Here is a 13776-nt window from a genome sequence, read left to right as displayed (position 1 = left end):
CAGGGATTCGACAAAACAGGTGTCGCACCGGTTGCGGTCAACGCACCCAGGGTCATTTTTGTCCACTTTTTGGCGTTAAAAAAATTTCTCTGATGAAAAGGAGGATTAGGGCAATTTTTTTTGCCCCTAATCTCTCCTCTCCTCTCCCCCTGAGCTCGAGCTCTCTCCTATCGACGCCCCAGCTCCTCCTCTCCTTTTGCAGGTACGTACCCTCTCTCGCTCTCTTCTTGTGTCGGCAGGGGAGGGGCCGAGCCCCCCCTTTCGCTCCCTTTGTTTTCAACAGGTGAGGGGCCGAGCCCCCCTCTCGCTCTCTTTTTGGGTCGGCAGGGGAGGGGTCGAGCCCCTCCCCCCTCTCGCTCTCTTGTTGGGTCGACAGGGGAGGGGTTGCTCCCTCTGTTTTCGGCAGGGGAGGGGCCGAGCTTCCCCTCTCGCTCTCTTGTTGGGTCGATAGGGGAGGGGCTGAGCACCCCCTGCACCCTCTGTTTTCGATAGGGAAGGGGTTGAGCCCCTTCCTGTTTTTGGCAGGAGAGGGGCCGAGCCCCCCACCCTACTCTCTTTGATTTCAGGGAAGGGGCCGAGCCCCCCCCCCCCCCCCCTCTCGCTCTCTTGTTGGGTCGGCAGGGGAGGGGCCGAGCCCCCCTCGCTCTCTTGTTGGGTCGGCAAGGGAGGGGTTGAGCCCCCCCTGCTCCCTCTGTTTTCGGCAGGGGAGGGGTCAGGCCCCCCTCGCTCTCGCTCTCTTGTTGGGTTGGCAGGGGAGGGGCTGAGCCCCCCCTTCTCCCTGTGTTTTCGACATGGGGAGGGGGTCAAGTATAATTGATTTGAAAATTTGAATGTATTTTTTTTTTGTGTTTTCAGGATAAAAATGATGGATAAAGGGAAAGGTCTTGCGTCATCCTCATCCCAACATGTGAGTTCTGCTGCTAGTTTTGCTGATAGTTGCAGTGAGATTGATGATGTGGGGCCACTATGGGTACATGTAGATAAACTTGCAAAAACTGGAGAACGAGGTGGTGGAAACAAGAGATTTCAATGCAAGCTCTGCGAAAGAGATTTTGTTGGGTCTTACACAAGAGTAAATGCTCATTTGTTGAAGATATACCAGGACATGGCATTTCAACTTGCAGAAAAGTTGATGAGGCAATGTGAAGACAATATAAGAAAATACAAGAAGAATATGAGAAGAGAAAGGCAATGGCCGATTCTTCTGTAGTTAGTGTGTCATTTGCAAGCCACCAAGAAGATGCTAAAAGAAATGAAAAGTCAATGTAGGAGGTAGAGGAACGATACAAGCAACATTCAATACATATGGAAGAGAAGAATTGGATAGAAAAGTTAGGAGGTATTTTTATTCTGGTTCACTCTCATTTAACGCTGCTAGAAATCCTTATTGGAATGTTTTAGTAACATCCTTGGCAAATTGTAATTTGAGTGGTTATGTGCCTCCAAGTTCAGAAAAAATACGAACCACACTTCTTGCAGAAGAGAGGGCAAATGTGGAGAGGTTGCTGGAGATTAAAAAATATTCATGGGAGCAAAATGGAGTTTCTATTGTGTCTGATGGATGGACAAATATTCAAAGACGCCCATTAATCAATTTCATTGCTTATTCGCTTGGTGACCCAATATTCTTGAAAGCAGTTGATGCATCTGGGGAATATAAAAATGCAGAATAGTTGAAGGGATTGTTTATAGAAGTGATAAAAGAAGTGGGTGATCAGAAAGTGATACAAATAATTACAGACAACGCTTCAGTTTGTAAAAGTGCAGCGTTGAGTTTGGAGAGTGAGTACCCTCATATTTTTTGGACTCCCTGTGTAGCACACAACTTAAATCTAGCCCTAAAGAGCATCTGCAACCCCAAAGAAGAAGAAAATTCACAAGCATATGCTTTATGTTCATGGATTGAAGATTTAGAAAGAAATGTCAAAAGCATTAGGAATTTTGTTGTTAACCATCATCATGCTAATGCTATATTTAATAGGCATTCTGATTTGAAATTGTTTAAGGTCGCTGAAACACGATTTGCGTCCATCATTGTGATGATGAAGATGATTAAAAGAGTGAAGAATGCTTTGATTAACATGGTGACTGATGAAAATTGGACATTCTATCGTGCTGATAATGATATCAAGGCTCAAGAAATTAAAAAATTCATTCTTGATGATGAGTTTTGGGACATAGTGGTATAATTCATTCAATTTATGCAACCTATTTGGGAAATGTTAAGAGAAGTTGATAAAGATGAGCCCATGCTTCACAGAGTTTATGAAATGTGGGATAATATGATTGAAAAAATACAAGCTATAGTTTTCAAGCATGAATAAAAAAATCCTGCATTGGATGATTCAGATTTTTTTAATCATATTCATTCAATTTTAGTCAGAAGATGGGATAAGAGCAACACTCCTTTGCATTGCATGACACATTCTCTTAATCCAAAATATTATGCAAATAAGTGGCGGCTGGTGGTATTGGTCGTGTCCCTTCAAATTTAGACCCAGAGCTATCAAAACATAGAAATATGTGTATGACAAGACTTTTTCTAGAAGCATATCTTCTACATCAAGTCACACAAGAGTTTGAAAAATTTTCATCTTCGAGATTATATGGACCGACATTATTCGCGAGAGAAGAAGATAATATAGATCCTATCACATGGTGGTCAACATTTGAATCAGAAACACCTCTTCTCCAACGTCTTGCATTAAGATTGTTATCGCAACCTGCTAGTTCATCTTGTTGTGAAATAAATTGGAGCACATATTCTCAAATCCACAACATGAAGAGAAACAAACTCACCAGCAAGCGTGTAGAGGATTTATTATATGTTCATTCAAATCTTCGATTACTTTCGCGAAACAATGATGAATATAGGTACTAATTTGCTCTCTTAGTTATTTGATTATTTCTTAGTTTTCATTTAAATATACTTGTATTGTATTTAACATTTTCAAATTGGGTTTGTAACGTAGACAAGGAACATCCAAATTTTGGGATGTAAACCCAGAAGAGTATGACTTCGAGGGAGAACATGATTTCAACATAACAAACATGGATTTAGTTGAGCCCAATATTCCTTCTAATGATGCATTTGATGATGAAGAAGGAAATTATTAACGTTCATTACTTCATCAGGATATACTTTGGTATGTAATTTAGTTTTTTTATGCTTTACTTATTTAATTGATATTTAGGTCGATTTATGTAATTGCTTTACTTATTTGATTGATAATTTGATATTTAGGTTGATATACTGCATGCATGATGAATGATATTATGACAATGTTAATTGTTAAATGTGAAACTGTTAAAACTTTAAAATTATATATATATAATTTTTTTTTACATTTTTGCCCCTGCCGCACCCCCGCACCCGAGTTTTTTGGAAGTGCCGCATCCCCACACCCACACCTGCACCCATGTGACCTAGATTGCCATTAACAACACTTTTCACGAAAGAACAAAGCACATTGAGATGGACTATCATTATGTTCGAGAAGAATATCTCCGAGTCATTGATCTGCCATACGTTACATCTAGTACCAATTGGCAGATTTCTTTACCAAGTCTCTCTTTGCTTTTAGATTTCATTTCCTCTTAGGCAAACTTTCGGTCATTGTGCCGTAAGTTTGAGGGGGAGTCAAATTGTATATATATATGGACCAAGGTTGGACCAAGTCAACAAGTGGAGCCCAACGGCTGGATTTCCGGGCCCCTTTTTTAGGGTCTCTCTCTTAGCTCTCCTCTCTCCGCTTTTTTGTATATAAATAGGGGTCTATCCCCCTTGTAAAAGTATGTTTTTTGCATACTTGTTTCTTCAATAAAAGATTTTTTTTTTTATCTTTTGTGTATGCCCTTAGTGGCACTTGTGGTTGTGCTCTTCGTAGCACTTGTGATTATGATACTTGTGATTGTGCTCTTTGTAGCATTTGTGATTGTGTCCTTGTTGACACTTGTGCTTGTGTATTGCACTTGTTGGTAAATGATTTGTTGGTGCTTGAAGGTCTTCAACCCATTCTTGCAATAGTGTCTTTTTCCTCTTTGTTAGATAAGGCTTTGCTTAAGCATTTGTGATCAATAAAGTGTATATTTTTTATGTTGTTCATTTGGGTCTTTATAACCTTGTATGCACTTTGTGCTTGTGTAGTGCCTTAGTGCTTTTGTGTTTATCCATTCTTGGATTTGTAACTGTGGTTATGCATGTTGTTTTATACTTTCACATACACCGTGATAATAACATCAGGTTGTTGTAAGCCATTTTTGTTTCTTCAAGTGCTTTCATGGAGTTGCTTGGTTATGTTTTATCTTCTTAGCCCGTGATGTTCTTAGTGTTCAGCTTGTTGTAGAATGAAAGGATTATTCTATTTTTTATCTAAAGGTTACACAACAATACAGTGGATTTTGAGATGGTAATTTTTTATGTTAATGCAGAATAATTAAATGCTTAGTGAAAGTCTGTTCCATTTGAGAATTATATGTAGTGGTACTCATAGCTTTTGCATCAGTAGATGCCAATGTCACTCTGAGTGCACCTATCTTGACAGGTTATTGAGCCTGATGTCCAGCCAGGTGATCTTTGTACCCGTCGTGAATATGCCCGATGGTTGCTTGCTGCAAGTAGTGCTCTCTCAAGGTGTGCATGGTGACCTTTTCCTGTTGATTTATCAAATAGCTGCATCTTTCTTTTTTCAAGCATCATGAATTCAGGATGACAATTGAATGTTCCATACGTCTGCATCATTATTAGAGTAGCCAAGGATGCCTACGGATATTTAGTCCAGAGAAAGTTTACCTGTGGCCTTTTTTTATCCTAAAGCATTAGAAGCTAATGAGTAAGATAAAAACAAATTAGTTTCAAACTGTATCTCAAATCATAACTCATTCTAATATTAAAAGAATATGATTTCTTATGAGTTGGAGTTGCTTTCTTTCCTGTAACTTATTAAATAATCTTCACTTCCAATTAATTTTTGTTGTTACAGTGATTAGGGAAAATGACACTTTTTTCACTGGAAAAATGAACTAAATGGAGCATTATTCATTTCCTGTTTTGTATGCAATTATTAGCAAAATAATAGTCAATAAAATATTAAAAAAGGTAAAAAATGAACTGGATGCATGTAAAAATTGAAAATAGATTGAAAAAACTTGTTCATTACAATTTGAACAAATAAATTGTGTTTTTGCTTGATGACATTTGGTTTAGTTTCTCAAGCCTTTTTTGGTAGAAAATAATTTAAAATGGGGCATCAAAGCATCAGGAAATCACATTAATAACATTTCTTGTTGATGCTTTTTTATTCAATTGCATAGTAACTGCTTACTTCCATGTTCAGGAGTTCAATATCAAAGGTGTACCCAGCTATGTATATTGAAAATGTTACGGACCTTGCGTTTGATGATATTACTCCTCAGGACCCTGACTTTACATCAATTCAAGGTGATCAATAAGATTTGCTTCTAGGCCTTGAGGAAGTTCCACTTGGCTTGTTGAAATTCGAAAGGTTTTATTTCTATGTATGGCATGGTCACTTAACAGATAATGCACAATACAGGCTTGGCAGAAGCAGGACTTATCTCAAGCAAACTTTCGTGTGAAGGAGAGCAAGATAATTTCTTATTTTCCCCTGACAGGTAGTTTACTTGGTATCTCAAAGATATGGTCCTTGTCAATGTGCATTTCTTGTAATCTGCACCTGAAGTTCATAAAACAGGCTAGATGATATAACAGTCTTTTCTTTTTTCTTTATTGCATAAAATGACTCGTCTTTTGGTTCCTAACCTTTTCCTTCTGCCTAAAAATGCATTGCAGTCCTCTTTCACGGCAGGACCTGGTGAGTTGGAAGATGGCAGTTGAGAAACGTCAGCTCCCAGAGGTTGATAAAAAGGTTGTTCTTATTCAATATCTAGTTATTTTAGTAACTCAGATTTTTAAGGAGATAGAAAACTTAAGCTTTGCATTAGTTTCTTTCAGACGCTTTATCAGCATTCTGGCTTCATCGACATAGATAGGATAAGTCCAGATGCTTGGCCTGCTCTTATGGCTGATATATCTGCTGGAGAACAAGGGATAACAGCACTTGCTTTTGGTATGAAAATCTTCATTCAATATTAATATGTAAGTAAATGCTTCATTCAAACACTGGAAAATACAGTTTATGACCATCTCTTTTTGTTGTCTAAAAATAGGTTATACAAGATTATTTCAACCTGATAAACCAGTCACAAAAGCACAAGCTGCTATTGCTCTTGCTGTTGGTGATGCTGCAGAAGTCGTTGGAGAGGAGCTTGCTCGTATTGAGGCAGAATCATTGGCCGATACAGCTGTGGCTGCACATTCTGCTTTAGTAGCTCAAGTTGAGAAGGATCTCCATTTAAGCTTTGAGAGGGAACTTGCAATTGAAAGGGAGAAAATAGTTGCGGTTGAGAAATTAGCTGAAGAAGCTACAGCAGAACTGGAAAATATCAAAGCTGAAAGGAATGAAGAAAATAGTCTGCTTTTGAAGGGGCGGGCTACTGTTGAATCTGAAATGAAGGTTCTGTCAAAATTAAGGCATGAGGTGGAGGAACAGTTGCAGAGTCTCATGAGTGACAAGATAGAGATATCCTTTGAGCGGGATAGACTTAATAAACTTCGTAAAGAATCTGAAAGCGGAAACCAGGCTCTTATTAAGTTGCAGTATGAGCTGGAAATTGAAAGAAAAGCTTTATCTATGGCCAGGTGCACTTTCTTTCTGACATTTTTTTATGCATATAGGTTTTAATCAAATCGTATCCATGGGATTATTCACTGGACTGCCCCTTTACTGGGTTATTAATGAGAAGAGTTGCATGATAAATTTTCCTTTGACAAAATGAAGGTTTCTTAGGAATAAAAAAAATGCTTTGTAGAGCATAATACTGAGGATGAAGCCTAAAACTAAAGAGTAATGGCCTCTTGGGTCTTTGAAAACCCAATGCTGATGTTATTCGAGGCCCCATTAACTATTTGAGCCTCTCAAGATCTTGTGCATGTCCAAAACCGTGAGATGACCATAGTCCTAACTTTTGAGTTCCACTACTCGGGGTAGGTTAGTGAAATGAACAACAGTAGTTTATATATCTAAAGAATGTGACATGCTTTTTATGCTTTGCCCTGGCCCCTTGCTAATACCATTAAATATATATACTGAAGAAGCCTGTGTATATGCCACTGAATTTCCAGGTGCTTTAGGAATTTTTCTTTGCTTATTATTTTGACCGACTTGCCTAAAACAATAAAAAAAAGGTCTAATATTCTAAATCTGTTCGTCTGCTAAAAGGTTTCTGGTAGTAATTGCTGTTTCCTAGAAAATGTGGGTATGCCCAAAACCATGCCCATTCATGTCCAGTAGTCTTGTTCGTGTGCATGATGAATATGAGGAAATATATTCCGTCTCTATTATACTTAATGTTAGGTTGTTTCTTATCTAAAGTCTACTTTTTTTGTGGTTTTTCTTTCTTCATCCTTCACTTCCACTAAGTAATAGACCATCCAGTGTTGACTGTTCTGTGTGAACAACTCTTCCCTCTAAAAATGTCCCTTGTGTTTTTTTATTCCATTTTTTGTTAAAGACTTTTTTTTCAGTTACAGCTAAGTGTCTAGTTTAGTGATTGCTGGTTTATGTAGATTATCATTTTACAGCAGTAAATATTTCAGGACCCATTCAATATTCTGTGAGGAAATTTATTGTCAGTCACAGTCACTGTTATATTGAAATATTCTTCTTCCAAAGTGATGATAGACTTCATGAACTGAAGGTGAATGCTTTTTTCCTCTTCCAAGTTTCAGCTTTTGCAGATATGGTTTTGAGTAGGATTACTTATATTAGGATATTAAAATTGGAGAAAACATTATTATGGAAAGGGATTTTAGTATTTCTTGAAATCATGAGTACAACACGACAACTTTGCAGGCAGTCATTGGTCCTAGTACTGCTGTTAGCAAGGGACATTTAACTATGTATTGTTGTGGATATTTATTTTTTCACTGGAGTGTGCTGGTGCTCATAACATTATAAAATTCCTTGTCTATGATTTCTTTCTTTATGTCCAACAGTGTGTTATGGTACTGGTGTTCTTATCACTTGTCCATGGTTGTCAAGCGATCTTTGAAAAGTATCTTGATAGCCAGCACTTCTAGATGATTCCCCCAAGAATTCATTAACTACTTGAAACTTTGTGATCCTTTCTATAATAGATAAACAACTTATTCTAAGAGAGAGTTGTTAACAGATGAGTTATTGGGTTCATGCCTGAAAATATGTTCCCCAGCCTGTATTGCCCATAGCTTCCCTGGTGGTGGTCATCGAATTGTTTGTATCTAATGCTGCTCCTAAGGAACACACTATTTGATGCTTACTCATTGGTGATTTGCAGGGCATGGGCTGAGGACGAGGCAAAGAGAGCACGCGAACATGCCAAGGCATTAGAAGAAGCAAGGGACCGTTGGGAGCGACGTGGCATCAAAGTTGTCGTTGACAGTGAGCTCCAGGATGATGCTGTTACTGAAGTGACATGGCTAAATGTTGAAAAATTTTCCAGTGAGCAATCTCTGACAAACAAAACAATTGGTCGGGGTGAAAAGTTGGTGAATAAGCTTGAGGTTATGGCCAGTGAAGTAAAAGGGAAATCCTTCGCTGTCATTGAAAGAATTATTCAAAAAATAAAGTCGATAATTGAGATTTTGAAAATACGAGCATCCGAGGTAGCAAAGAAGGCCAGAGAGGTCAAAACTACTGTGGTTTCAGTTTTGAAAGACACGGGGGAAGATTTATCGCGGAGCACTGCATCGTCGGTTGCTGGTTTTAATTCAACAGTTAAGAATGGGGTCAAGCGGCTCACTGAAGAATGTAAGGAAGGGGTGGAGAGGATTTCACAGAAGTTCAAAATGTGATTGATCACGTAAGTTCAATTAGAAGTACCCCTTTCTTTTTTCTCCAATTGTTGTGCTTTACATGATTACTGCAACTTGGTAGATGAGGTGTAATTTTGACATACGGCTCTTTGCCCATCAGTTTATAGGCGGGCAGTTATTGAAAATGAAAATCTATCTCTGTATTTATGTCCGTCTGTCTCTCCCTCTTTGGAACTCGTTTGTGTGTGTGTTAATGGGTTGGGTTTGATCCGGATCTGATCTGTACCAAACCCTATAGGGTCAGGGTTTGGTGATAAATAAGGTCTGATTAGACTTCGGGTTGGACTGGAAGTGTCTGATTAATATATGGATCTTGGTATGGTTTATGAAATTTCATACCAGACTCAGAAACGACCTGAGTTCTGACAACGATCCATTATTTTTCAATGTAAAAGGATAAAAAAATTAATTTACCGGGTATGGTTTGTGTTTGGTTCATATAATCCTTATAGGACCCGGATATGGTTTCTCTTATGGTGGGTCTGATTAAACCTGGGGTCTGAACCCGTTTCCAGCATCTCAAATCAGGTCTGAGTCCGAACCAAATCCGACCTGCTGACACGCTTGTGTCGGGAGATGTTTGATGCACCCTCATCTAAAAACTTAAGAAGTTAGGGTATGGGTTTGTGCTCCACACTACAATCGCCCAACTTGTCCAGCTTTCCTGTATAAAGCCTGATTGCATCTAAAACCTCTATTTGCATTCCCATTTATATCTCTAAAAACTTAAGTTAGGATATGGGTTTGTGCTCCACACTACAATCGCCTAACTTGTCCAGCTTTCCTGAATAAAGCCTGATTGCATCTAAAACCTCTTTATTTACATTCCCATTTATATCCTAATCTGTTTTCAACTTCGGTATAGGTGGGATTCCCACAAAGAAATGACTGCAACCTATGGCAAGATAGGTGCTTATGTCAAAAAAGCATGTTGGTGATTCCCAACGAGTTTTATCCATATCATAGTCTGTGTTTGTGTCAATGGGTTGGGTTTGACCTGGATCCTATCTGTACCAAACCCTATAGGGTCAGGGTTTGGTGATAAATAAGGTCCGGTTAGACTTCGGGTTGGACCGGAAGGGTCTGATTAATATATGGATCCTGGTATGGTTTGTGAAATTTTATAAGACTCAGAACCGACCCGAGTTCCAACAATGATCCATTATTTTTCAATGTAAAAGGATAAAAAAAATATTTTACCAGGTATGGTTCGGGTAATCCTTATAGGATCCGGATATGGTTTCTCTTATGGTGGGTCCGATTGAACCCGGTACCAGAATCTCAAATCAGGTCCGAGTCCGAACCAAATCCGACCCGTTGACACGCTTGTGTCCTCAGGAGATGTTTGATACACCCACATCTAAAAACTTGAGAAGTTAGGGTATGGGTTTGTGCTCCACACTACAATAGCCTAACTTGTCCACCTTTCCTGAATAAAGCCTGATTGCATCTAAAACCTCTTTATTTACATTTCCATTTATATCCACATGTATCTGTTTTTAACTTCCGTACAGGTGGGATTCCCACAGAGAAATGACTGCAACCTATGGCAAGACAGGTGCTTATGTCAAAAAGCATGTTGGTGATTCCCAACGAATTTTATCCATATCATAATCTGGTCAGTTCAGGAACAGGAGAAAGGAAAAGGGGGGTTTGGAACTTGGAGAATGGAAAAGACAAGCATCAGGAGGCCTGTTTGCAAAATTAAAGCGAAGGGTATCTGGTGAATCATACAAAAGTGTGCTTTATGCAAAAATTAAAGTGAAAAACTGCAGAAAAGGGACATCCAGAGGAAGTTGAGCAACAGACTCTTGATTAAGTGCAACCTGAAAATTTTGGAAAATTGGTAAGCAAGGATTGGGCAATACAGCCCATTCGGGTAACTGCACCATGCCTTCCTTTAAGGGCACTAGTTCATATTGTTTAGTAATGTTTTTTTATTGTCTTTATACTTTGATTCAAGGTACATACAACTGTTTGTTAAAATGTGACCCTCTGTTAACCGTTCCCTCTTCATTGTTCAATAAGTATCAACGATTCTACTCCATCTTGAAAGTGCATCAGGTTAGACAGGATCGACAGCCTCTTTTCCTGTGTCTCACTTTGTATCCCTTACATACAGCTCTCAATGGGAAATAAAACAAGAATATCATCTAACATAGTCCTATTAGTATTTCGGATCCAATGCTGAATGATTATGCATTAAATAAAAAACAAGTGTAATTAAGGAGGTAATGGCAATAAACATCCCAATCTGGTGTCCTGTTCAATTGTCATTTGCACTAGACTGGACTTAATTCAACCTGATTAGATCATGAGAAATGCTTTAGAGGGAAAGTTGCTTGTGATATCAGAGTTGGTCACCATATTAACTGACGAAGCTAACTTCTTCCGCAATGTCCACATCCAAACCAAATGGTAACAGCTTCAAACAAGGACAAACTTGTTCCCCATGGAGCATTTTTCCCTGACAAGATCCATCCACATTCAGACTGTAGCAGAGGCTATCTGTGAACTCCAAACCTAACAGTGAACTACTCTTTAATTGTCGCCAGGCAAGTCTGAGGATGGTCCCCCATAAGATTAAAAAAGCCAAAGCCTCGCAATTAAGACAGTGCATCTCTTCCAACTATACTTTATTAAAAGAAATTGGCAAATAAAATCACAGGCACGTTGATTGTATGGCATAATGCTAATAAAACAAGACATGCATAAAACAGCATATATAAATCTGAAGATTATGTTGTAGCATAAGCATCACGTAATTTGTAAGGTGATTTTTTTCGGATCAGCAATTTGTAACGTAATTGATTAACATCAGAGGGCTGCATTGCTGCATAACATTTGTCGGTTCGATTCAGTTTCCCCATAGCAACTATTGACACCCTTAAGGACCAAAGTCGGTAGCAAAGAAGCCAGGTGAGAACATTGGGACTCGGCTTCCAGTGTTAATTCTTCCTGCCATGTATGGAAAATCAGAGTTTGTTGTGGCATACACAACGTTACATGCTGTACACATGTTACTATCCGCAGGCCTAAGCAACAAGGAGTAGAAATATTAGCAGACCCATAGATATCGCCACTTGTTAGCGATCAAAGCAACCCTTAGAGCACGGTTGTTCACTGATAAGTACCAACCGGGTGGTCTAGACGTTTTTTCACTGCTAAGTAACAACCGGGCAATCTAGGTTCAAATCCCATGTACATCACTCCTTGCACAAGGTGAAGGGTGATGACACAGCTAGCGTGGCTAGGTCTATGATCCTGGGGTGGTTAATCCGAGTAAAAATGGTACAAAGGGGCATCGCATGTCTGGTAAGAGTAGTTAGTGAACACCCAATGGTAAGGTTGTATAACTAGTGAGCGTCTGATTAACCCCAGCTTGCCTATCCAAAAAATAAAAGTTTCACAGCTGCGTACCCATTTAGGAAGTCTAAATGGCTCTACGAGAAGGCTGACTAGAGGACAATGAGCTTCAACAAACTCATTGCCAAGACAGTTAATAATATGTTTTTCATACTATATACAATACAATTTAAATTTTTTGCCACAACTGTACATGTCACGGGGCAAATGGTGGGACAGGGTCTTCACCCCCGCCCCATCTCAAAATTCTGCTCCGTCCCTGCACAGGTTTGGATTCGCTGGTCCAAATGGGGCAAGGCAGGGCAAGACCCCATTTTCCCTTAATCCACTGCCAACCCTAAAGGAGGTCAAACCGCCGAAGGGTATTTTAATTATTTTACTAACAGGAATCGGAGAAGGGGCAGAAGAATGTGCAAGTCCATCCCCGCACAGGTTTTGATTTTAACCTAAATCCGATCCAAATAGGGCAAGGCGGAGCAAGGTCCCATTTCCCCTCAGTACACTACCATCCTTATTTTAGACCGGAGGTGTGTGTGTGTGTGTGTGTGTGTGGGGGGGGGGGGGGGGGGGGAGGAAGAGAGCATATCTAGAACAGGCAATGGGTTACCATTGTGCTAGATTCGAGTATGAAATATAAAATTTAAAATTGAAATTGGATTCCATTTCCATGATTGAATACAAACAAAGGAAATGGATCCAATTCCAATCCCACGTAAAACCTCAAACAAAGGAATTGGAGTTTGGAAATTCAATTCCTGAAATTGAACTCCCCAATGCCCTGTATCCAAACACACACCACAAGGAGACAAGGTTCTCACACATTTCCTCTAATCTAAATGCTCAAAGGCACAAAGAACGGCAAATAACAGGAAACCAACAAAAAAAAGATATGGCTGCAATTACCCAATAAGAAGAAAAGTTACTCATAAATCTTTCCTCTAATCCAGGCGTTAAAAAGGCACAAAAAACTGACCAGAACATGGCTCAGAAATCCTTTGCATATGGGAAGTATCATATCAGCAATTAAGCTGATCAACAGATTCCTCATAAGGCTTCATCACTGCCAAGAAATTTCAAAAACACCAAAAGATACTATTAAATATCAGTAAACTAGTGAGCAACCCCTGTTTGACTAAATAATATAAATGAGAAAACAAACAAAAATATCCTATTCTGAATTTCAAGGTCGTACAGTGCATTACATCATCAACAGAAATATTAATAAATAATGGGAATGTAAAACAAGAATCGTCATAGTAATTAAAGAAACTACCAATCCTAGCTTATCTCACTAGATACCGGACCATCAGGTCTAGTGGCAACTCTGAACAAAGTTGCATGAATGTGAAGCTTTTCACTTCAAGATTACCTTACTGCTGTAGTCATAAAAAGGTGAAATGTCATCGATTCAAAAGAAAGGCACTAAAGACATTTCAAACATGTTGATTGAGGACTTTGATCAATTCAGGATTATA

General features: G+C 39.1%; 1 protein-coding gene across 3 annotated transcripts in view; it reads left to right on the top strand.

Moving 5' to 3' along the window:
* The window catches only part of LOC149818965 (uncharacterized), a 39946-nt gene extending 28966 nt beyond the window's left edge, over window positions 1–10980 (top strand). The window contains exons 4-11 of one of the 3 annotated variants that reach the window (XM_089985211.1): window positions 4545–4633; window positions 5337–5440; window positions 5556–5634; window positions 5813–5888; window positions 5975–6089; window positions 6190–6721; window positions 8398–8922; window positions 10450–10980. In XM_089985211.1, coding sequence (XP_089841337.1) covers window positions 4545–4633; window positions 5337–5440; window positions 5556–5634; window positions 5813–5888; window positions 5975–6089; window positions 6190–6721; window positions 8398–8914 — 1512 coding nt within the window. In that variant the 3' untranslated portion in view covers window positions 8915–8922; window positions 10450–10980. Of the gene's footprint in view, window positions 1–4544; window positions 4634–5336; window positions 5441–5555; window positions 5635–5812; window positions 5889–5974; window positions 6090–6189; window positions 6722–8397; window positions 9087–10449 lie in introns of those variants that run through there. The other 2 variants (XM_089985210.1, XM_089985212.1) reach the window with 2 other exon arrangements.
* The last annotated feature ends 2796 nt before the right edge of the window (window positions 10981–13776 follow it).

Source organism: Nuphar pumila, chromosome 13 (assembly GCF_984573655.1).
Source record: "Nuphar pumila chromosome 13, dmNupPumi1.hap1.1, whole genome shotgun sequence".
NCBI classification, from domain to species: Eukaryota; Viridiplantae; Streptophyta; class Magnoliopsida; order Nymphaeales; family Nymphaeaceae; genus Nuphar; species Nuphar pumila.
This window is presented reverse-complemented; position numbering and strand designations above follow the sequence as displayed.